The sequence below is a fragment of the Hyaena hyaena genome, unplaced genomic scaffold (genome assembly GCF_003009895.1).
Source record: "Hyaena hyaena isolate Hyena2069 unplaced genomic scaffold, ASM300989v1 scaffold_229, whole genome shotgun sequence".
NCBI lineage: Eukaryota > Metazoa > Chordata > Mammalia > Carnivora > Hyaenidae > Hyaena > Hyaena hyaena.
Window position 1 is genome coordinate 1,049,641 of NW_024080861.1, and position 22,146 is coordinate 1,071,786.

Here is a 22,146-nt window from a genome sequence, read left to right on the forward strand (position 1 = left end):
AGGTGTTTGGGAGGCTGGGGGCCAGGCTAGAAACAGGGGTCTTGGGATTTCAAACTTTGGGGGATCTTTTCTGAGAGTAATAGTTAAGACTTAACAGCGTGTACCTTGTAGTAAACAGGCCCAGGCCCAGTCGCCGCTCTGCCACTGGCCGACTGTGTAGACTTCAGGCAAATGGCTTACGCTTCTTACATTTCAATTTCTTCAGCTTCAAGGTGGAGTTGTTGTGAGGTTTAAATGGCAGAGTGCACTTCAAACACTTAGTCTGGAGAATGGCACCTAGGAAGGGCTTCATAAACATTATCACATGTGCTATCCATTGTTTGAGAGTTGGCAGCTAAAACCATTTGTGAATAAGGAATTTATGCCAGGAGGTGTAAGAAGACACACCATGAGGTCTGGGGTTGTCAAATGTCCCAGCCATCGATTTCAAACAGCTAGTGCCCCCAGCCTTGGAACGCTGGTCACCACTGACTCTCTACTCTGTCTCCTTTTGCCAAAAAAGTGCCACCTTCCCTCCAGCCCCCATCCCAGTCTCTGCAGGTCCTCACTGGAGATGGAAGCATACTTTTCTAATTCCAAAACTGGGATACGTAGCCTGACAAGTATAGTTAAGTCTAGAAGGGGACAAGGCACAGAATATCTCAGTCTGGTTCTAGTTTTAGCTATTCTAGGAAATGGGCCAAAGGGGACCCCCATGCAGTAAACGTACCTAATGCCTCTCCCTCCACAGTGCATGCACCTCCACCGTCCAGGCAGCTGACATCTATTCCCACATGACATCGTTTGGGTAAAGGTGGTAAGTCACCCCACTATTTAAAAAGGGTTGGGGTGGGTAAAAAGTATTTGTCAGCCATCGGCACCTTGGCACGAACTAATCGTCAGGATCTAAAAAAAACACCTAATAAGGTCTTAGGGGGCCATGGCAAGGAGAGTAATGGACTAGAAGTGATTTCTAAACTGCAATCCTACCTGAACGCGGCATCACCTGAGCACTGGTGTGCAGACCCGGAGAAGGGGCAATCAATTAAGTGCAGGGCAGGGTTGATAGTTGCTCTGATTCTGAACGTCACCTAAGACTGGTTTTGCCCCTGCAAATGTCAAGGCGCTGGGGCCTTAGACGTCACTTCGGACCTGCATCCCATCAGGTGGGGTCCGGTGGCAGGAACGCTGGCGTGGGGGCCGAGGACCGTGACCTCTTCATGTTCTCGAAATCCCCGCAGGGGCCCAGAGCAGGGCGCTCGCGTACGAGCTCATCACGTGCGCAGCCCCAGCTTTTCAAACCCGACCGAAGCCTGCAGTCCCGGACGCCGGGGTGGTTTTTAGGGTTTTCTTTCTTTATGATTTCCCTTCTTGTTCTCCACAGTTGGTGATTTTCTGCAGAAAAACGGCTGAGAAAAAAGAACCGATTTCATTTCCAGTTCCCATCACCACGATTTCCACATGGATGTGACGTTGGGCCAGCTTCCGAAATGCCCAGGTGACTCACACGGGGAGACCCGGGGGCGGGGCGAGGAGTTTCTCGCGTGGGGGGCGGGGCGCGGCGGGGCGGAGCGGGGCGGGGCGGGGCGCCGCTCGCCTCCGGCGCCAGCTGCCCCTCCCGCGCGTCCCGCGCCTCCCGCGCGTCCCGCGCCCTCTGAGCCCCTGCGCCCCCTGGCGGCCGGCGACGCGCGGCTCTCGGCGCCGGGCCGGGCGTCACGTGACTGGAAAGTCCCTGGGTGGAAATCCCCCGGCTCTCCGCCGGCGGTAAAACAGAAAGGGAAAAAGAGAACTGGCAGTCTTCAGCCTTCACAGCGGGCCAAGTGCAGCGAGCTCGGAGCCCGCGGGGGCGGAGCGGTGACAGCAGCCGCCGGGAGAAGTGCGGCGGCGGCGGCGGCGGCGGCGGCAGCGGGCGCGATCCACACCCCCGGCCAGCTAGCGAGCGCCCGGCTCCGGCGTCCATGGGGCGCCTCCTCCGCGCGGCTTCGATCCCCGCCTGCGGCGCGCGCCTGCCCTGACCTGGACTTGGGACTTAGGAAGAGGATCGCGCGGCCGGGACAGGTAACCACCGCGTCCCGGTGCCGCCTGCCGCCGGCTCCGCGGGGCCGGGGCTGCGAGTGCGTAACTGCCCGCGACTCGCGGGCTGGCCTCGTCTAGCCGGCATGGGCTTTGCAGGGGCGCTTGCAGGGGAGTTTGTTGGCCGTGTGTGCCCGTTGTCGTTTTTGAAATGCTACGAGTTGAGGTCGCCGCGCCAGATGTTGGGGTGACAGCTCTGGATTCGTCCAGCCAACCGGTCCTTTTAAATACTGCAAAAACACTTAAGCTGCAGCTGACTGGTCGCCTCCGGACTGCTAGTTAGATCGGTGGTCATTGGTGCTTTGCTCCTTTTCGTGCCTTTATTTTTAAATCAAGCTCTGCGTGCTTTGGGACACGTAGACCTTGCAGAACCGCTGTGGCTTCTTTCCAGATTGTGCCGAACCAGCCCGCCGCCGGGTGGGATGTCGCAAAGGCGACAAAACCGGGCGGGGGTGGGGGACTCAGCCAGCCTGCCTGTCCAGGGACAGCTTGCAGACACTCGAGTTGAGTGCGGGGAGGTGGGGGGTGGGGGGTGGGGGTCAAGGACAGGGGTTCATCTTTTTCTGTTGCAGCAGCAGCAGCGTTAAGACGAGCGTGCGCGTTGAAGTGTGTGGTTGGCCTGCTTTTCGGGGGCTCCGGTTTACAGCGTTGTGCAGGCGCCTGCCCCAGCCCCTACCCCACAGTCAGACAGTCTTTGTCAGCCCGGGTCGTCCCACATCCTGCCACCTGGCCTCTCAGGAAAGCAGTGGTATTAAGTAAGGAAGGAGCTCAGCTCTTTTGAGACCGCTTTGTTTTCAGTTCTCCCTGCCTCTGATCTTGGAAAGCTGGTCTCGTCTAGTGTCTGGGGGCAGCAATGGGAGAGAACCATTGTTCATTAAGCAGACCACAGCCCTACTGTCCCCCAGATACTGAGCAGCCAGTTACTGCTCCCTTCTCGCGGTCTAAGGTGCTTCTTTGACTTTTACAATTCCTTGTGCAACTTTTGAAGTTTCAGTGGAATTCTTTTCCCAAAATTCGGGTGAGGCATTTGCTGATAAGTCAGAGAGGTAACAAACGTAAAAGTGATGTTAAGGGTAATAGCATATGTCAGTCACAGGTCAGGAAAATTTATGCTTTAATTTTAAACATGGAGAAGTCCAAGAACTGGGAGCTTGGACGGTGCATTTTGATTCTTTTAAGGAGGCAATTCTGCAGGCTGTGCAAAGCTAACCCTATGAATGAGATGACCTTGAGCCATCCAGTATTGACATTTGCGTGTCTTGCCTATGGTTTACAGCTCTCACTATTCGAGGTCTTTGCTGAGTTTTTAAGTCAGAAGAGAATAACAGAAGACTCGGAGAAACAAAAAGGCAGCACTTAGCTTGTTTCAAATCTTCTTCCTTCGCGCCTCTTCCCCCTCAGAGCAGCAGGCACTTGTGGGAACAACTTGTGTTGTGGGAATAGCGAGGAGCAGGTGTTGGAAGTTGTGGCATCTAGGCAGAGCTCTCTGCCCTGGATGGCCTGTAGCCCGAGGGGGGCCCGCATTTCTGTTGACCTGGCTGCAGACAGAGAATGGGGTCAGCTTTGATTATTTTAGATCCAGCATCAAAGCGTGGCACTTGACCTTCAGCAGGTGGTCAGGCAGCACTTCTTGAGTGATGAACAGATGAATGAGTGACATCATGAGACTTTTGCCAGGCCACAAAGCAGAAATGTGTGTAATGTTTTTGTTCCTTCGTGGTGCTTGGGGTCCTGTTATAATTTTGCCCATTTCCACCTTCAGCAAATGTCTGAGGTCAAAAGGAAAGGTTATCAACTGACCCAGAGAATAACGTCTCCCTGGCCTCACTGGCAATCGGAATAGGAATCCCGATCCAAAACTATCACCAGAAAACTGCTTGGGAGCAACGTCAGGGTCCTCTAGTCCAAGCTTTCTGTTTAGAGTGGGCCACAAGAATTTCAACCATCTATCAAGCCATCTATCAATGGCTTTAAGAGAGCCTAGTCCTACCCAAGAGTGGCTTCCCTAAAATCTAGGTTTCTTCTCACTCAGAGACAGGCTTAAGGTCTTTCTCAACTAAACACTTGCCTTGTCAAATGCTACAATACAGGAGTGAGCTTAACAATCCCCATGCAACTTCCTAGGGAATATCTTCATGCTCTAAGACCATCTTTGTCTCATCTTGGAAACCAAGAAGTATTGTGAGGCAGCCCTCGAGGCTTAGGAATGAGAGCTGGCTTTCCAAACAGCCACACACTGCAAAGACCCCAGGTTGCATCAATTCACCACATCCCATGCTGTTGGCATGGGTTGTAGATGCTGGGGTTTGCCGCGTCGTCTTTCATCTGCCCTGAGTGTCCCCCTGGCTGAAACATCTTTCCTTATCTGCTTCCAGACTTTCATTTCTTTCCACCAGTGAGTTATGCTTAAAGATTTCAGGGTGAAGACAGGGCGGGAAGTGCATCCGAGTGTTGGTTGGTCCCTGGAGGATGACCATAAATCCGGTTGGCAGTTGGAATAATTGAGCACCAGTGCTTGCTCTTCTATTATTGTTATTATTCTACTTCTTATTCTGATGCTGTAAAGTTCAACGGAGAGGTTCTGAAAGATCGCATGTTGTTTGCTCTTAAAGTTACAAAGCATCTCACTAGAAATAGGCTTTTTTCATTGGTTATAACGTAGTCAGTTTTGACTCTATAGCTATTATAATACATTTTATAAATAAGCTCTTTATAAATATTTCACGTTGGGGCTAAAGAGGAAACTAATCAGCAGCCTGTGTGACAACATAACATTTCAAGAGGGCTTACAAGGGATGAATCAGGGCTTTGCTAAGAGCAAGGGTTGCTCAGCAGTGGTCTTAGGGGAGGAGCCACGGACTTGTCAGGACTACCTCGTGCCTGGCACTGGCATTCAGGGCTCCTGAGATCCAGTGGCTGTGTCAGAGTGGCATCAGAATGAGACGGGGGCTCATCGGTTATGAGGTACAGTACCTGTTGCTGACAGACGGGCTTGGCTCCCTGACAGACGTTACTGAAAACACGGGTTATTCCCCTCCTCCTCAGTACCCACTCTCCGCCTTCCTTCTCTTGTTTAGACTAATCTTTAAAAGTGATGTAACTTAAAACAGTCCAGTGTGAGTTAATCTTGGGGGCCAGCGAGTATCCTGGGACTAGAGGTGACTAAGATCTTTTGCCTACAGATCAGGGTACCGACAAGATCAAACACAGGGGTTTCCTGCAGCCAGGTATATAGGAGTGGTATCAAAGTTGGACTAACAGAATGGGTTTTCCCCCCTCCTCTTCAGGTATTGCGGAGCACAATGGCTGAACAACTCCTTCCCCAGGCTTTGTACCTGAGCAACATGCGGAAAGCTGTGAAGATACGAGAGAGAACTCCAGAAGATATATTTAAGCCTACCAATGGGATCATTCACCATTTCAAATCCATGCACCGATACACACTAGAAATGTTCAGAACTTGCCAGTTTTGCCCGCAGTTTCGAGAGATCATCCACAAAGCTCTCATTGACAAAAACATCCAGGCCTCCCTCGAAAGCCAGAAGAAGCTGAACTGGTGTCGAGAAGTCAGGAAGCTGGTGGCGCTGAAAACAAATGGTAAGTAGCTCGGTCTAGGGGTCAGCTGCCATGGTGCTGGGTCCCCGTTCATTAAAGTCTGGTAGCACGAGCCCAAACTCAAGTCTCTTGAGACTGTAGACACTTCAGTGTAGGAACTCTATAATAGGCATGTGCTAAAAGCAAGCTTGCTTTGCCACTGTTTTTATTAAGGATAGTTTGTAGTTGCGTGTGTTAGAGAGCACAGCCACTGAGGCTTGAGGAATGCGTTTCTGAACACCATGGCTCCCATTAGATGACTTACATACATAATTCTTGTGGCTGTCTGTCTAATCGTTTGTAAAATACCCTTCCCTGGCCAGTAATGGAAACCTTGAAAGGCTTGAAGTTCAAAAGGAAAGCATGGTGTGAAAACTAGTATTACTCTTGTTGTCTCCCACTGTCATTAGAAGATGCTTGTGATGATGACCTTCCACTTCTTGAATTGATGGCATTGTATGGCTTAACCAGTGAATGGCTACTGAGAACAGGAGGGACCCCTTTGTGTCTGCTCTACCCTTACCTAGGTTCTGTTGGCTTTGGTCCCATGATGTGAGATAGATCCTTGGGATTTTTAGCCCAGACTTTAGACCTCTACTTCATTATTTTCAAGGATTCCTAGTTCTGAATTTCTTGCAGCCTGTGTGTATCTGCCCAATGGCCCTTTACCACTAGTAGCTGTTTCCTGTTCTAAGCCTTACTGTTTTGTGTTTCGATTATTTCCTTTGAGGAAGAGTGGGTGTATCATGGAAACGTCCAAGCGCACTGTTTCTTGCAGATACAAAATCCTACATTATCCTATAGCTAACTGTCACAAGAAGCAAATAGACTGTTCACAATCTATTAAACGCTCACAGTCCAAGTGAGACAGGAATCTTAGGTTCTTACATCAGCAACGGTCATTCTTCAGGACCACCTCCATCCAAATAATACGTTCAAGCAGAGGAGATCTTGTTGACAAGGAGATAAGAGTATTAACTTAATTAACTTAGTTGGTGCATTATCTTTGGCTGTTTTGGAGTTGGGTAACGCGGAGTGATTGGAGGTAATGTATTTTGCTGTGTCCTGGGTAGTCTTGTGCATTACTTCAACATGTTGTCTATACTTTTGAAGCATAGATTCTTAGAGACAAAGGTAGAACGAATACTGGGAATAGCCAGTGTTTACATTGTTCTTGGCCTTAAATCAAGTGATGCATAGAAGTGGGTAATTATGTTAAGTCATCATCAAGGGGTTTATATTCCTGACAGTTTGTGGTTTTAACTCTTTCTCCTGTTTTGTTACCAAAAATGAGACACAGTGAACTTTGGGAGAGTTGGAAACAGAGAGATTCTGCCAAATTGGAAATGTGGTCGGAAGAGGAAAACCATCTTATCCTTAACAGAGTAAACTGACAATTTAGGTTGACTTTACTCCTTAAGAAAACAAATGTATATAAATAGTAAACACTTGCCTTGCAAAGATAGGTCACTAAAGTCAGCAAAGGCTCATGCCACAAATAAAGCTGCAAAAGCAAGTGCATTTTGATACCATTTTCTGGGAAATAGGGATTTGGGGCCTCAGATCCTTGTATTTCCCCAGGTTCAAGAAAATTCCTTAAAATTCTGGACAAGAAAAGATATTTAGGGGAAGAGAGGGAAACAAAGTGACTTTTACTCTGGTTTTTATTAGCACCTTAAAAAAAAAAAAAAAAAAAAAAAACACCTATCCCCTGTAGGAGGGTTCTACAAAGTGAATGGCCTGTTTGGGGAGGGGGTGATTCACAAGTTTGCATTTGAGGATATGAGACTGTGGTGAATGAGGAAGGGAGTAGGTGGCATAAAATTGAAACTTCATGTGAAAAATTCCAGCGTCTATTGGCTACAGCGATTTCACTTGTATAATGAGTAGCCTGATTCCAGCTCACCCTGACCACACCCACTTGGAAAGTCCAGGGTGCACTTGGCTGTTTAAATGTCTACACACCAGAACAAAAAGTACAATAGCTGTTGCTCAATTGCTAGTCAAATAACTTCACGCTGGGGAATTCCAGATGTTACTTAGGGAATTTTGTACTGGTGCATCTCAATAAAGAACTGAAAGTAAGCGCAAGAAGAAGAAAAAAAAAAAGCCTTATCTTTGCTCTAGATTTTGCAAAGGGGAAATTTCAACAGAATGCAATGGTTGCCACACTTCTGCCAAGACAAAAGACTGAGCGATCTTTTTTTTTGCTCATTTGTCTGATTATTTTATTTCATCGCAGGGACGTTGGCTGTGGATATGTATGTGTGAGGGGTTTTCTTCATTGTTTTGTTGTGTTATTTTTTGTTTTATTTTGTTAAAATCTGATAGAAAAATTTTTAAAGCTTTTATAGCTCTACTTGTGGAGTAATATAAGAAAGCAGGTGAACTTTTCTTTATAAAAACAACTGTGCACTTGCCTAACAAGAGTAAGGAGTTAACTTTTTTGGTATTGAACATTCCCCACCAAATGTTTATTGTTTGGGGGTTGGGAAAAAGGCAGTCACTTGAATTGTGGGTTTTCACCTGTGAAAGTAACAAATTAATGGAATAGAGTTAGACCTGTCTTTTTCTCAAAATGCTCAAAGGTGGATGGGTAATTCGATGTTCTCAATCCCACTTTATAAACCCAGGGAGGAAACTCCCAGGCCCCAAAGTCTTCAGTGGAATGGTCAAGTCATTTACCACTGAGTCATAGCCAGACCATCCCCATCTAGTACACAGAGCCAGGCCAGCTTCCTGATTTGTGCATATTACCCAGTGTGTTCTCTCTAGAGCCAGAGAGCGATAGTGCTAGTGTCTTAGCCAAAAGATCAAGGAACGCTAGGAAAGGACGGATTTTAGAGATTATAATCCAATGCTCTCCTTTCACAAAGAGAAAAAATACTCAGAAGCTGAGGAATTTCCCCCAAGGTCACACCTAAACCAGTTAGGGCAGAGCTAGGCTAGAATCAAGGTCCCCTGATAATCAGTCCCTGGCTGCTTTACTAGGTTGGTGTCGTCATTAAAAATAAGGGTGAAAAGAATGGCTTTTTTCCTGAAAGCTGTCAGCAGCTTGGGAAGTGTTCTCAGCGAGTCCTTTGACTAAGAAATTAAGCCATTTGCATTTCTCATGGGCCTGCCCTATGCAGCGCCCAGGCTAGTGCTTGTAGGTCTTTAATGTGTGTTGCTTCTGTCCTCAGGTGATGGAAACTGCCTCATGCACGCTGCTTCTCAGTACATGTGGGGTGTTCAGGACACAGACTTGGTCCTGAGAAAGGCACTCTTCAGCACCCTCAAGGAGACAGATACGCGCAACTTTAAATTCCGCTGGCAGCTCGAGTCTCTGAAATCTCAGGAGTTTGTGGAAACAGGGCTTTGCTACGACACTCGGGTATGTTTTGTCCCCCCCTTAAGTATCTGTTGATAGAGCTCCTTGGTGGGAAAGGTTCCCTCAGGCCAGTGCCCTGCTCTCAGTCAAGGAGCTTATGATTTACAAGGTCACATGCACTGGACTAAGTAAAGCACGGCCCATGGAAAACACCAGAAACCTCCTATGGGATGAACCTGAGGCTGTTGTCACCACAGAGGGACTTCTGGACAGCAGATGCCCAGTTGTGGTATCTCTGCCTTCTAGCAGGAGGGGTTCTGTTCATGGCCTTGCCTGTGGCGTTTTCGGTCGCTTTCCAATTTGCCCCTCTGCATGCTATACTGAGCCTGCCGATCAAATTCAGATGTGGGCCTCGCGGTTCTCAGTTCCCAGGCCTGGAAGTTTTGCGTACATTTGGATAAGGGGCTTTGGTGCTGCGCCTTATGAGGGAATTCTTTTTGAGAACAAGTGCTGTCCCTGTCCTCCCCCACTTTTTAAGTTTGCCTTCTAGTGGAAAAAAGTAAAGGAAGAACACCAAAATGGGGAAAAAAGGGTGATCATTTGAATGATGATTTCCAGAAAGGGGAAAGCAAGCTGAATTACGTAAATGAATAAGTTGAGAGCAAAGTCAGACTGCATTTTTAATGCATAGAGCATTCATTCAATCGTGATTTTTCCTTTACCCCTTCTCCTTAGAATTGGACCGATGAGTGGGACAGCCTCATCAAAATGGCATCCACAGACACACCTGTGGCCCGAGGTGGACTTCAGTATAACTCATTGGAGGAAATACACATCTTTGTCCTCTGCAACATACTCAGAAGGCCAATCATTGTCATTTCTGGTGAGATGCCTTCAGATCGCATATTTGTATTTGAGTGCTTTTCAAAGCTTTAATGCTTTAGCTCTTAGGAAAAAGCCATGCTACCTAAGTCACAGGCAATGGCCGCTGAAGAGAATTTGGTGAAAATCATCGGAGGGCCTTACTTCTCTTTCTCTTTCCCTACACAGACAAAATGCTGAGAAGCTTGGAATCGGGTTCCAATTTTGCTCCTTTGAAGGTGGGCGGGATTTACTTGCCTCTCCACTGGCCAGCCCAGGAATGTTACCGATATCCCATCATTCTCGGCTACGACAGCCAGCACTTTGTACCCCTGGTGACCCTGAGGGACAGCGGACCTGGTGAGAAAACAGAGCATGAATTCACACTTGTAACCGCTGATAGATATTAGGACACCCTGTTCCCACTGAGCACCAGACTCTTTTGGGCCTTATTATAATCGCCTCCTTTACCTTTATTATGTTTATTTGAATACAGTGTTCTGTTTTGTGCCTGATTAGCAACAGTCATGCAATAGCAGTAATCATAACACCCGCTATCTTTGTGTTTGGCGTGGAAAGTACTTTCAAGTAGGAGATATTTGTATCATATTACTACTGCCATTGATACATGACAAAGTAAGGCACAAAGCCCTGGCATGGAGCAGGTAAATGTCTGTCAGGTTAGCTGTTATTATTAAAGCTTCCAGTGGAAGAGGCAGTGTGCTGAATGTGTTAGGGACATTATTTTATTTCATTTCATCCTCACTGCGTCCTGATGGGCTGTAAGCATTGGTAGCCTTATTTTACAGATGAGAAGCTCAGAGAGGTTAAATAACTTGCCTCATGTCACCAAGGATTCAAACTTGGATCAGTCTGATTTTGAATTGTGGGAACAAAGGATTCAAACTCAGATCAGTCTGATTCTGAACTGTGGGGATTTAACCCGTGAGATCTACTGCCTCTGGGCTGCTGGATAATCCCTGAATTTCCTGAATAAAGCATTGGATGCTAGAGTTTAGTATAGTGCATCCTACCATCTGCGTTTGACCGTGGCTAGTTCGCACTTTTCCACTCTTTAATTGTATCCTTTCTGTGTTTTCAAAATGTAATCATTACCTACGCAGACTCACACGTAATCTCATTTAGCGGAATCACGTGTTGCTGACGCATTATTTCCTTCCTCCAGAAATCCGAGCTGTTCCACTTGTTAACAGAGAGCGAGGAAGATTTGAAGACTTAAAAGTTCACTTTTTGACAGATCCTGAAAACGAGATGAAGGAAAAGCTCTTGAAAGAGTACTTGATGGTGATCGAAATCCCTGTCCAAGGCTGGGACCACGGCACCACCCATTTGATCAATGCTGCAAAGTAAGAGTTTATGCTTAGCTCTGTCCTCTGTTATTCTTAGCCGTTTGTACTTCAGCTGATGCCTCCCCAGAGCGTAACAATAAAGCTTTTGAAGCCAGTTTCTTCCAATGCGAAACAAATCCAGAGTTGTGTCCATGAGTCAGAGAGGGTGACTGGAGGCAGTACTACCTTTGGTTTCACGTGGGTATCCGTAACGATTTTCCTGCCTATCTGGATGCCGGTGGTCAGAACAGTGGCTTTTAAGTGTATTAAACCAAGGATGGTTTTGTTTTGTTTCATTTAATCGCCCTAGAAGTAAGCAAGTAAGTGAAAATTCTTGGAAACAGAAGCCTTTTTCTCTTGGCTTCTGGGTCAAGACAGACACATCAGACACAAACTGGGCTGTAGATTGTGATTATGCCAACGTGGAATGGAGGAGAGACACAGAGTGCACACTGTGCCCATATCCAAACCTTAAACACGGGTCGCCTTTATGTTAGAGAGAGGCCTGCTTCTTAGGATTTGCAGTGTACAAGAGAGGACCATGAAGGCATGTGAGAATCAGTGTCTCCAAGTGGAGATGAACAGATTACAGAGGATCAGAAGTCAGCAGCGGATAGTGCCCTGGGGGCGTGTCTGCTGCTCTGTGACCAAGAGAAGCAGTTAATGCTGGTAGAGACCAGGCACAAGTTTAAGATTAATAACAGCAACACACAGGACACAAAGTCCCAAAGTAGACTGAGCTGTAGAGTAGACTAGTCCCAAATGGATACCCTGAGTAATGTTTTGCTAGAAATTTGATCTCTGAGGAGTTAAAAAGTAAAAGTGACTTTTTAGAAGAGGATCAGAGTAATTCAGTATAAGAGGCAGCCCCAGAATAGCCCTTTCTTTAGAATTATCTGTAACTGGGGGTGGCACAAGACTGGTTAAATAAGGCTATGGTTCCTGAAATAATAGAGCCTCCCTAGCAGTACTGGACTATATTAGAGGTGCAGACCCTTCATCACAGGCCTGCATTTCGGCAAAGGGTTATCATGTTATTACTGTAATCCCCATGCTAAAAGTTTTGCCCTATGAGCTCACGATGTGAAGTCGTGTGTGTCTGTGTGTGTCTGTGGGTGTGCACATCATCTCACATTTTGCCTTTTGGTCTTTAGGCTGGATGAAGCTAACTTACCAAAAGAAATAAACTTGGTAGATGACTACTTCGAACTGGTCCAGCACGAATACAAGAAATGGCAGGAGAACAGTGAGCAAGAGCGGAGAGAGACGCATGCCCAGAACCCTCTGGACCCTTCCGTGCCCCAGCTTTCTCTCATGGACGTAAAATGTGAAACGCCCAACTGCCCTTTCTTCATGTCCGTGAACACCCAGCCTTTGTGCCACGAGTGCTCCGAGAGGCGGCAGAAGAACCAAACCAAGTCCGCAAAGCTGCACTCCAAGCCAGGCCCCGAGGTGCTCCCCGGCATGGCGCCCGGCGCCTCCCGGGGTGAGGCCTATGAGCCCGTGGGCTGGAGCCCCGAGGAGCCCACTGGGGGGCCGCATTCGGCCCCTCCGACGGCGCCCAGCCTTTTCCTGTTCAGTGAGACCACCGCCATGAAGTGCAGGAGCCCCGGCTGCCCTTTCACGCTGAACGTGCAGCACAACGGATTCTGCGAGCGCTGCCACCATGCCCGGCAAATTAACGCAGGCCACACCTCGGACAACACGAGGCACTTAGACCCCGGGAAGTGCCGGGCCTGCCTGCAGGACGTCACCAGGACGTTTAATGGGATCTGCAGTACTTGTTTCAAAAGGACTACGGCGGAGCCCTCCTTGGGCCCCAGCTCCAGCGTCCCTCCTTCCTGTCACCAGAGGTCCAAGTCGGACCCCTCGCAGCTCATCCAGAGTCTCTCCCCACATTCTTGCCGCAGGGCCGGGACCGAGGCCCCCCCTGCCTGCCTCTCTCAGGCCCCACGGACTCCAGGGGACAGGACAGGGACGAGCAAGTGCAGAAAAGCCGGCTGCATGTACTTCGGGACTCCAGAAAACAAAGGCTTCTGTACGCTGTGTTTCATCGAGTACAGAGAAAACAAACGTGAGTGAAATGATTGATTCCCTAACCCTCGTTTCCAAAACCCCTGTCTAGAAGTTTGTTCCTGAACTTCAGGAAGGCAGCCCCTCTGGGCGATGGGGTCAGGTGCGGCCTGCACAGAGGGACAGTCACTGTGGCTGTGCCAGCCCTCCGTGGAGGCGAGAGGCACAGAAAACCACCTTCCAAAACCCGATAGTGCCTCGTAGGTAGCATCGGTAGAATTTGTTTTCCCAGAAGCCCATTCAATGTCTGGCATTTATTTATAAGGTCGAGTTTAAACAAGACTTCTCTGGAAACTTAGATGTAATAGAGAAAACTCAAAATCTGAGGAGCAGTCGCTGGAGAGAGGGAAGTCTCCACTGACGTGATGAAAATCTAATTGGAAAGCAGGATGGGCACTTAATGCCTCTGCACAGTGACTGTGCCCGGCCAGTGCAGCATGTTCAAAAGTGAGAGATTTAATAAGTCAAAGATGGTTCAATAATGGCATCATGACTGGTTTTGACCTTGTGGCATCTGTAAAAGGCCGCACTCCTGGACACACTGCAGGCTGCCCGCATCTGTGTCCAAAACGTGTTTGTTTCTCTAACGGCAGCGCCTCTCTCTGCTTGGAGACCACCCATGAGGCACTGATTGGCACCAACTCTCTTTTAGATTTTGTCACTGCCACCTCGAAGGCCGGTCCCACGGCCTCCCGGTTCCAGAATGGCGTCCCCTGCCTGGGGAGGGAATGTGGCACTCTCGGAAGCACCGTGTTTGAGGGATACTGTCAGAAGTGTTTCATTGAAGCGCAGAGCCAGAGATTTCACGCGGCGAAAAGGACCGAAGACCAACTGGTAAGATGTTTTGAGGTCCTTCCCCCTCCCCGGAGGGCCAGCCCTCCTTGCTGCTCCCCTGAGACCAGCAGACTTTGCTCCCTATTCCAGGAGAAGAATGGGAGGGGAGTGGTGTCTCTGCCCCCCTCCCCCCCACACACACACCCTGGGGTTGGAAGTGCAGTAGCAACTCTTGATTTCCACGGCTGAAGTATACTTTAGAATTCATTTAAAAAGTAAATAGGGGCGCCTGGGCGTCTCCATCTCTAAAGCACCCAACTCTTGCTTTCTATGCCGGTCAGGATCTCACAGTTTCCCGAGTTTGACCCCGCATTGGGTTCTGCACTGATAGTGCGGAGCCAGCTTGGGATTCTCTCTCCACCTCTCTCTGCCCCTCCCCCACTCGCGCTGTCTCTGTCTCTCTCAAAATAAATAAATAAAAACTTTTAATAAACAAATCAAATAAAAAAGTAAATAAAGCCAGCCATAGATTAAAACCTCGTAAAGCCTCCAAACATCCAGATGCCGACCAGAGACTTCTTGCATTTGTAGCAGAAGCACAGGCATCTAAGAGGCTAGCCGACTTCCTCCAGTAATCCTTTACCAGGAGACACGGGAGGAGGCAGAGTGTCCCGGGCGCCCCCGCACGATGGCATGTAAGAAAAGCAAGCTCTGGCCAATGGATGCCTCTCCTGTTTGTAGAATAGCAGGGAGTTTATCTAAATAAGGGCAGCTTATTCTTCATCCCGGCAGAGGCGAGCTGGGCCAGCGCTCGCAGGCCTCGGGGCGAGGCTTGGGGGTTCCACTCGGCCTCCCCGGGGCCAGACCCACTTTTGTGGGACCAAAAGGAAGCGTCCACGGACGGCGCCTGACCACAGACTGCACTCGGAACTCTGGTTCCCTGGGTCGGGACGCTGCTCTTGGCCCCGTAGAGATCTCCGTAGAACCCATGCTGTCCCATGAGATTGCCCCTTGCTGTTTCCGAGCAACAGGACCAACCGTTCCCTCTGTTCTTCCCACTCAGAGAACGAGCCAGCGCAGAGAGGCGCCTCGAACCGCCCCGAGCGCCTCCAGGCCCAAGTGTGCTCGCGCGTCCTGCAAGAACATCCTGGCGTGCCGCAGCGAGGAGCTGTGCATGGAGTGCCAGCACCTCGGGCAGCGAGCGGGCCCCGGGGCGCACCGGGGCGAGCCAGCCCCCGAGGAGCCGCCCAAGCAGCGCTGCCGCGCCCCCGCCTGCGACCACTTCGGCAACGCCAAGTGCAACGGCTACTGCAACGAGTGCTTCCAGTTCAAGCAGCTGTACGGCTGACGGCAGCGGTGGCCAGCCCGGCCACAGGGGGCCTCGAGCCACTAGCCAGCATGGCACTGTCCCCGCCGGAGGGCCGTCCCTGCGGCAGTGAGCTCCGGAGGGGCCTTCATGCCGGGGAGGGAAGATAAGGTCGCGGTCCCAGTTCCAGGGAGCGTTCCCAGGTGGCTTTTGAGCAAAGCTAGTGACTGGCGGTGGATGGTGTCTGTCCTGCCCAGGGCTGCTCCCCCTCACCCACCATGCAGAAGGCGGGAGCATTATGGACTGGGAATGTGTGCCAGGACCGCTCCGTGGTCCCAGGAGAAAAGGGAGAAGACACACGGCCAGGCGGCCGGGGAGCCAGAACCATTCCGCCTGGCCGGCCCCCCGAGGGCATTGCTCAGAGACTGGAAGCTGAACCCTCACGGCCTGCGGGCCCTCTGCCAGAAGGTCAGGAAGCTCAGGGAGAATGGAAATGTTCAGCGTGTCAGTAGTTAGTGGTTTTTCTCTACCTGCCTCGTTCCTTTCCCACGGACTGGGCAGAAACAGAACCATCCACAGACTGTCATTCTGAGGCTGCTGCGACTGAATACGTTCACACTGAAAAGCAAACCAGCTGCTCTTTACAGTATGCACCTTTGAAAAAATTAGAACATTTTAATAGCAGGAAGACGTGTGACTCTCTCGGTTATCACTGTCTTCTCTTCGAAGTTAGCCCGGACTGAGATGTGCATAAGCGTGTGTATATATATATAATATAATGTGCCCTTATATTATGTATGAGGGAATTTTTTATTATTATGTTTGAAATACTGCCCTCAAAGTTTAAGTAGGAGGACTGAATAATAACCTATTTTCTGGTTGTTGTCAGGGGCGCCATCTGTATACAGCTTGCGTGAATTCCACCGGCTGCCTTGTTAAAGGGAGCTCTCTATTGTGTGTATGTAATTCACTTTATTTATTTTATTACAAACTTCAAGATTATTTAAATGAAGACATTTCTTCTGTCCTGGGGAAAATGCTTGCTGTAGTGTCTTGAAATAACAGATTCATAGTGGTTCGCTTTACCGGCAACTTCCTGACTACATTGAGGATTTGGCCTCTTTGATGGACTTTGGTTGCTTATGCCTCTCAGTATCCTACCTCCTTAGAGATAAGATTGGGAAGGAACAGGGATGAGATTGGAGAAGGTCATGGGGAAGATGTGGCCTTTAATGATGGTTTTATTTGCTGTGTTAATGCTTTGTCCACTGGTGCCGCCAGTGACCTCACATCCAGTGGCACCTTAGCGTTGGGACAGCAAAGCCCTGTGACCATGAACTAGCTTAAGGAAATTTCTTTCTGTCCTTGGCGCGCAGTTTCTCTATATGCTTTGTGTTACTGTCGTACTTGTTCTAGGAATAAAGGGGGAAACACGTAGCTCCCAGAGGTAAAGGCTGCCTTTTTTTTTTTTTTTTTTTTTGGTCTGGAAATTATGACCTGAAAATATTAGCAATCTATAACTCTACGTAGCCTTTACTTGTGTTCCATGACATATTTGCCACTTGGAACTCCATAAGTCTCTTACCTAGAAATAAATCATAATAATTTTTTTCCTAAAGATTTTAAACAAATTTCAGTGTTCATCTAGTTCTTCTACAGTTGGTATTTTAATATTTTGTGTTTATCAATATTTTCATTTTAATGTGAAAAAATGGAATTATTTATACTTAATATAGAAAGCATTTGAAATTTGCACATTTAGTTGTCCCTAATAGTGGTTTACTCGGTTGTATTTCTTCAAGATTTCCTAAATAAGTGTAACTTTTTACAAAAGTCACTATTAAAAAATAAATTATTTAAGAACAGATTTTGATGTTTTTTGGTTTACAAATGATGAAAGAAGAGACCCAAACATGAAGGCCTTGTTTCCTAAACAGCTTCATTTCGAGGTACACCTGGCCAGGGGACACATGTCCTGCCCCTGGGTGGTAAGAGAGCTCTGTGAACATTATTAACTGCATGAGGATAGAGCATCATTCAACAGTGAGGGCGCTGAGGCTCAGACAGGAGTGGGAAGGGTCCACCTGTACCCATTCCCAAGAGACATAAGGTCCCTGTGCTGCTCCAAAGGCTCCTGCCCTTGACTTTAATGTGATACAGAAAAGGAAAGCAAGAGAGCCGAGCACAGAGAGAGACGGGAAGGACGGAGACACAGGAGGGAGGAGGGAAGCCTGGTGGAAGATCTCCTGGGTCAGACTTTGGAAGAGGTGACCTGTGTTGCTGTGGTGGCTACAAGGCCTGGCAGCCAGAGTCCTGGGAAATTGTAAAATGACACATTCTTTCACCCAGTGCAAACATACCCACAGAAGATTGATTCAAGAGGACTGCAGCTCACAGAATCTATTTTAAAAAATTTTTTTAATCTTTATTTTTGAGAGACAGAGTGTGAGTGGGGGAGGGGCAGAGAGAGAGAGGGAGACAGAATCTGAAGCAGGCTCCAGGCTCTGAGCTGTCAGCACAGAGCCCGACGTGGGGCTCAAACCCACTAACCGTGAGATCATGACCTGAGCCGTAGTCGGAAGGTTAACTGACTGAGCCACCCAGGTGGCTCTAAATCTATTTTTTTAATGCTCCCCAGGAGATTCTGATCATCAGCCAGATTTTGGAACTGTGCTTTTAACAAATTAATTGTGATCTTTTCTTATACTTTCTGAGGCAGGGGTGCCTGGGTGGCTCAGTTGGTTGAGGGTCAGACTTCAGCTAAGGTCATGATCTCGCAACTCCTGAGTTCAAGCCCTGCATTGGGCTCAGTGCTGACAGCTCAGAGCCTGGAGCCTGCCTTGGGTCTGTGTCTCCCTCTCTCTCTGCCCTTCCCTCACTTGCATTCTGTCTCCATCTCTCAAAAAATGAAAAATTAATTTTTTGTGGGAAATGTTAACACACAGGAAAGTAAGAATATAAGGAGCCCCCATGTATCCATTATCTGATTTCAACAATTATTAACATTTTGCCAGATTTGTTTTATCTATCACTCCCTCCTTATTTCTAGATTATTTCAAAGCAAATCCCAGACATCCGTGTCCTCACACCCACAAATACATCAGGGTGCATCTCTAATTGATAATTCTTTTCCTACAACCACCATTTTCATACCTACCTAAATTATTTTTAGTGTCATCCAATGCTAAGTACATATTCTAACTTCTCAGATTGTCCACTATACATAGTCCTATTGCTTTGGATCGCTCCCACTGCTTAAGCCTCTTTTATCCCATAACATTCCTTTTAATTTTTTGTGCTATTAATATGTCGGGCCAATTGGGTCATTTGTTCTGTAGAAGGGCCCACATTCTGGATTTGGCCGATTGCTTTAAATGGTGCCATTTAATTTGTTTTTCTTGGGCCACCTGGGTGGCTCAGTTGGTTAAGCATCCAACATCGGGTCAGGTCATGATCTCAGCTTGTGGGCTTGACCCCCGCATTGGACTCCGTGCTGACAGCTTAGAGCCTGGAGCCTGCTTGGGATTCTGTGGCTTCCTCTCTCTGTGCCCCTCCTCTGCTCGTGCACTGTCTCTCTCTGTCTCTCTGTGTCTCTCTCAAAAATAAACATTAAAAAAATCTTAACTTGTTTTTCTGTCTTGTATTTTGTATTCCACTCTGGTGCAATGAGGCAAGAATCACACACAGGTGGTGCGGTGTGTCCTACTGAGTCCCATCCTCTATGAGCTCTGTGAATGCCCACCCAGAGGAATCATAAAGCCTCAAATTCACTTCTTTTTATCCATCCTTCCTCCCATCTCTCACCCCGTTTTAAAAATACAGTTCTTTAGTCAGCACGATGAACATAAGCATTTGACCATAAGTCATCAGGGTTTCTAAAATAGGAAGTGATTTATAATTAGCAAATTATCTCTGATTCAGAAGGATGGCACATAGACAAGGAAATAGGGCAGGTTTGGAGAACAGCAAGGGACCCAATCAGGGCAGGGCTCTGCTCTGTAGTTGTGGGTGGACCTCTGTGGGTCGGGGGCCCGGTAAAGCATACGCACAGTTTTACATCGAGGTGTGTACATTACTTTTCTGAAGTGGGGCCACTCAGTGGCTTTCTTCAGAGTGTCAAAGAAATGGATGATTTTCCAAAAAAGGCAAAAAAGCTTCATCATAAATAGGACTGAGAAATAAGACAGGAGGAATTGGCTTTGCTTCAGCTTGCCCAGATCTTCACTTCCAGTGCTGTGAAATGTCACCTTCATAACACACGGGGGTGGAAGTTCATATAATCCAAAACTGAACTCATAATCCCTACCTCCTTCCTCTCATACTCAGGGAAGGACATTATCTTCCACTCCAGATATTTCCCCTCTCATTCCATATCCAAACTTTGTGAAGTGTATCTTCAAACTGCCCCTCCAACCCACCCCTCCCCTCTATCCTTGCACACTCTGGTCTGGGCCCTAGCCTCCCTCTGTCTTTTGCCTCCACTGTCCCCTTTCTGGCCCTCCCTGTAACTTTACTGGTCTCCTACACTTGTAAACCGGAGACCTGGTAATACTTCTCCAATTAAAACTTCCTGTTGCCTTTCTACTGCTCCCAAAGCTGAGTGCACACAACACGAGTTGCAGGAAGAAAATAGAAAAACTCTGAGTTCATTGTGTGAGTATTTGATACACGAATTACTACTGGTGTTCTTCCTTTATCGGCATCAGAAGTCATCTATGAGTTGCTCAGCTCAGAGTGAGTAGTAGTGGCACCTTCATTCATTCGCTCCCTGCATGTTGAGACAAATTCCATTTGAATTCTCCCACGTTACGTGATTTTATGGCCAAAAGTGATGTGGGTGTGCCACCTGTGAACTTTCCCATCTGTACACTTAAACTTGAAGTCATAATTTTTAGTCTGTTTAAAAATTATCCAGGGGCGCCTGAGTGGCCCAGTCAGTTAAGCACCCAACTTCTGCTCAGGTCACAATCTCATGGTTCGTGAGTTCCAGTCCCAGGTCGGACTCTGTGCTGACAGCTCAGAGGATGTATTCTTGCAATTCTGTGTCTCCCTCTCGCCCTGCCCCTCCCCCACTCACAGTCTGTCTCTTTGTCTCTCAAAAATAAACATTAAAAAAAAGAATAAAAGTTATCCAAATGGGGGCTTCTGCATGGCTCAGTCGGGTAAGCGTCCCACTCTTGGTTTTGGCTCAGGTCATGAACTATGAGATCGAGCCCCACTGCCAATGCAGAGCTTGTTTGGGATTCTCTCTCTCTCTCTCTGCCTCCTCCACTCTATCAAAATAAATAAATAAACTTAAAATAATCACCGAAATGAAGAGTTTCAGGGGATTTTGGACCCATTTGCTGGAAATATCAACATAGCTTTATACCTTTCCAACTAGTTGACATCGAAGATTGAAATATACTAGCCGAGTTTCAACAAAAACCATTGCATAGTTGATAGTTGGAATGAAATGTAACTTATCCTAAATAAGGAGGCACAATAACTTTTTTCTTTTTATTCTGCTTTCTATTGTTTTTCTATCCTCTATAAGGTGTCCTTTCCAGCTCTGGCAGTCATTAACATTAAGGACCACAATACAGTGAACTTAGACTTTGTTATGGCTTTATTATAAAGTGATAAAAAATGACTTTAATAAAATAATGAAGTATAAAGTATATTTATTAACTTTATTAGTTCTCACTGAGAGCAAAAGGTGTTTTACCATTAATAAAAAGTAATTATTTTACAATATTACTTCATTTGTATGAAATCCCTACATTTTGTGATTCTCAATTTGTTTTTTATTTTTTTAATGTTTATCTATTTTTGAGAGAGAGAGACAGAATGTGAGCAGGGAAGGCCAGAGAGAGAGGGAGGCACAGAATCCAAAGCAGGTTCCAGGCTCTGAGCTATCCGCACAGAGCCTGATGTAAGGCTCTAACTCAGGAGCCACAAGATCATGACCTGAGCCGAAGTTGGACACTTAACTGACTGAGCCACCCAGGTACCCCTTTTGTGATTCTTAATGTTTTATATAACAGTATATTTTCATTGTTTTAAAATAATACATATATTGTGAATGCACTCTCAAAAATATTTTTAGGGATGGTATGAGATCAAAAGAGTTTGGAGTTGAATTTCCAACATCTTATGCAAATCAGTTTATAGTTTGAACCAATTTAAATACTCATTTTTGCCTACAGTCACTGTAGTATCTCATGACCTTCTCTACGTACTCTATACTCTCTAGAATAGGACACCATTTGGACTCAGGACCCCTTCACACTCTTAAAAATTGTTAAAGATTTCAGAGAGCTTCTGTGTACATGTATCTATTTATATTACCATTTAGAAATTAAAACAAAAACAATACCAAGCACACAATATATAAGCAAACTTTGCATTAGCCTCCAAAATGATGATATCTTTACATGTCATGGAGCCTCTAGAAAAGTCCACTGCACACTTATAAAAGACTGAGAACAAGAAAGGCAAATTACACCTGAGTATTATCATAAACATAATTTTTGATCTCGTGGAGTCCCTGGCAAAGTCATCAGGACCCCTAGAGATCTCCAGATGTGAGCACTTTAAGAACCTCTGCTCTAAAATAAGGATTCTTTTTTTTTAATTTTTGTTTAACATTTATTTATTTTTGAGAGACAGAGAGAGATAGATCATGAGCAGTGGAGGGGCAGAGAGAGAGAGAGGAACACACAGAATCGGAAGCAGGCTCCAGGCTCCAAGCTGCCAGCACAGAGCCCGATGCGGGGCTCGAACCTACGAACTGTGAGATCATGACCTGAGCCGAAGTCGGAAGCTCAACCAACTGAGCCACCCAG

At 47.2% G+C, this 22,146-nt stretch overlaps 1 protein-coding gene and 1 long non-coding RNA gene across 2 annotated transcripts in view; one reads left to right on the forward strand and one right to left on the reverse strand.

Annotated features, from left to right (window-relative positions):
• LOC120239367 overlaps positions 1-1,493 on the reverse strand; it is a 94,065-nt gene extending 92,572 nt beyond the window's left edge. Inside the window, exons 1-2 of the long non-coding RNA XR_005530417.1 lie at positions 970-1,493; positions 105-286 (exon numbers count right to left, since the gene is read on the reverse strand). This is a non-coding gene — a long non-coding RNA (uncharacterized LOC120239367). The remainder of the gene's footprint in view (positions 1-104; positions 287-969) is intronic.
• Positions 1,494-1,797: 304 nt separating this feature from the next.
• On the forward strand, positions 1,798-16,815 carry TNFAIP3 (TNF alpha induced protein 3). Its single transcript, XM_039243583.1, has 9 exons — positions 1,798-2,037; positions 5,340-5,649; positions 8,829-9,019; positions 9,692-9,839; positions 10,007-10,177; positions 11,004-11,184; positions 12,321-13,240; positions 13,892-14,073; positions 15,077-16,815. The coding sequence occupies exons 2-9, from the start codon at positions 5,355-5,357 to the stop codon at positions 15,359-15,361; spliced, it is 2,373 nt and encodes a 790-aa protein (XP_039099514.1). The 5' UTR covers positions 1,798-2,037; positions 5,340-5,354; the 3' UTR covers positions 15,362-16,815.
• Positions 16,816-22,146: the final 5,331 nt, after the last annotated feature.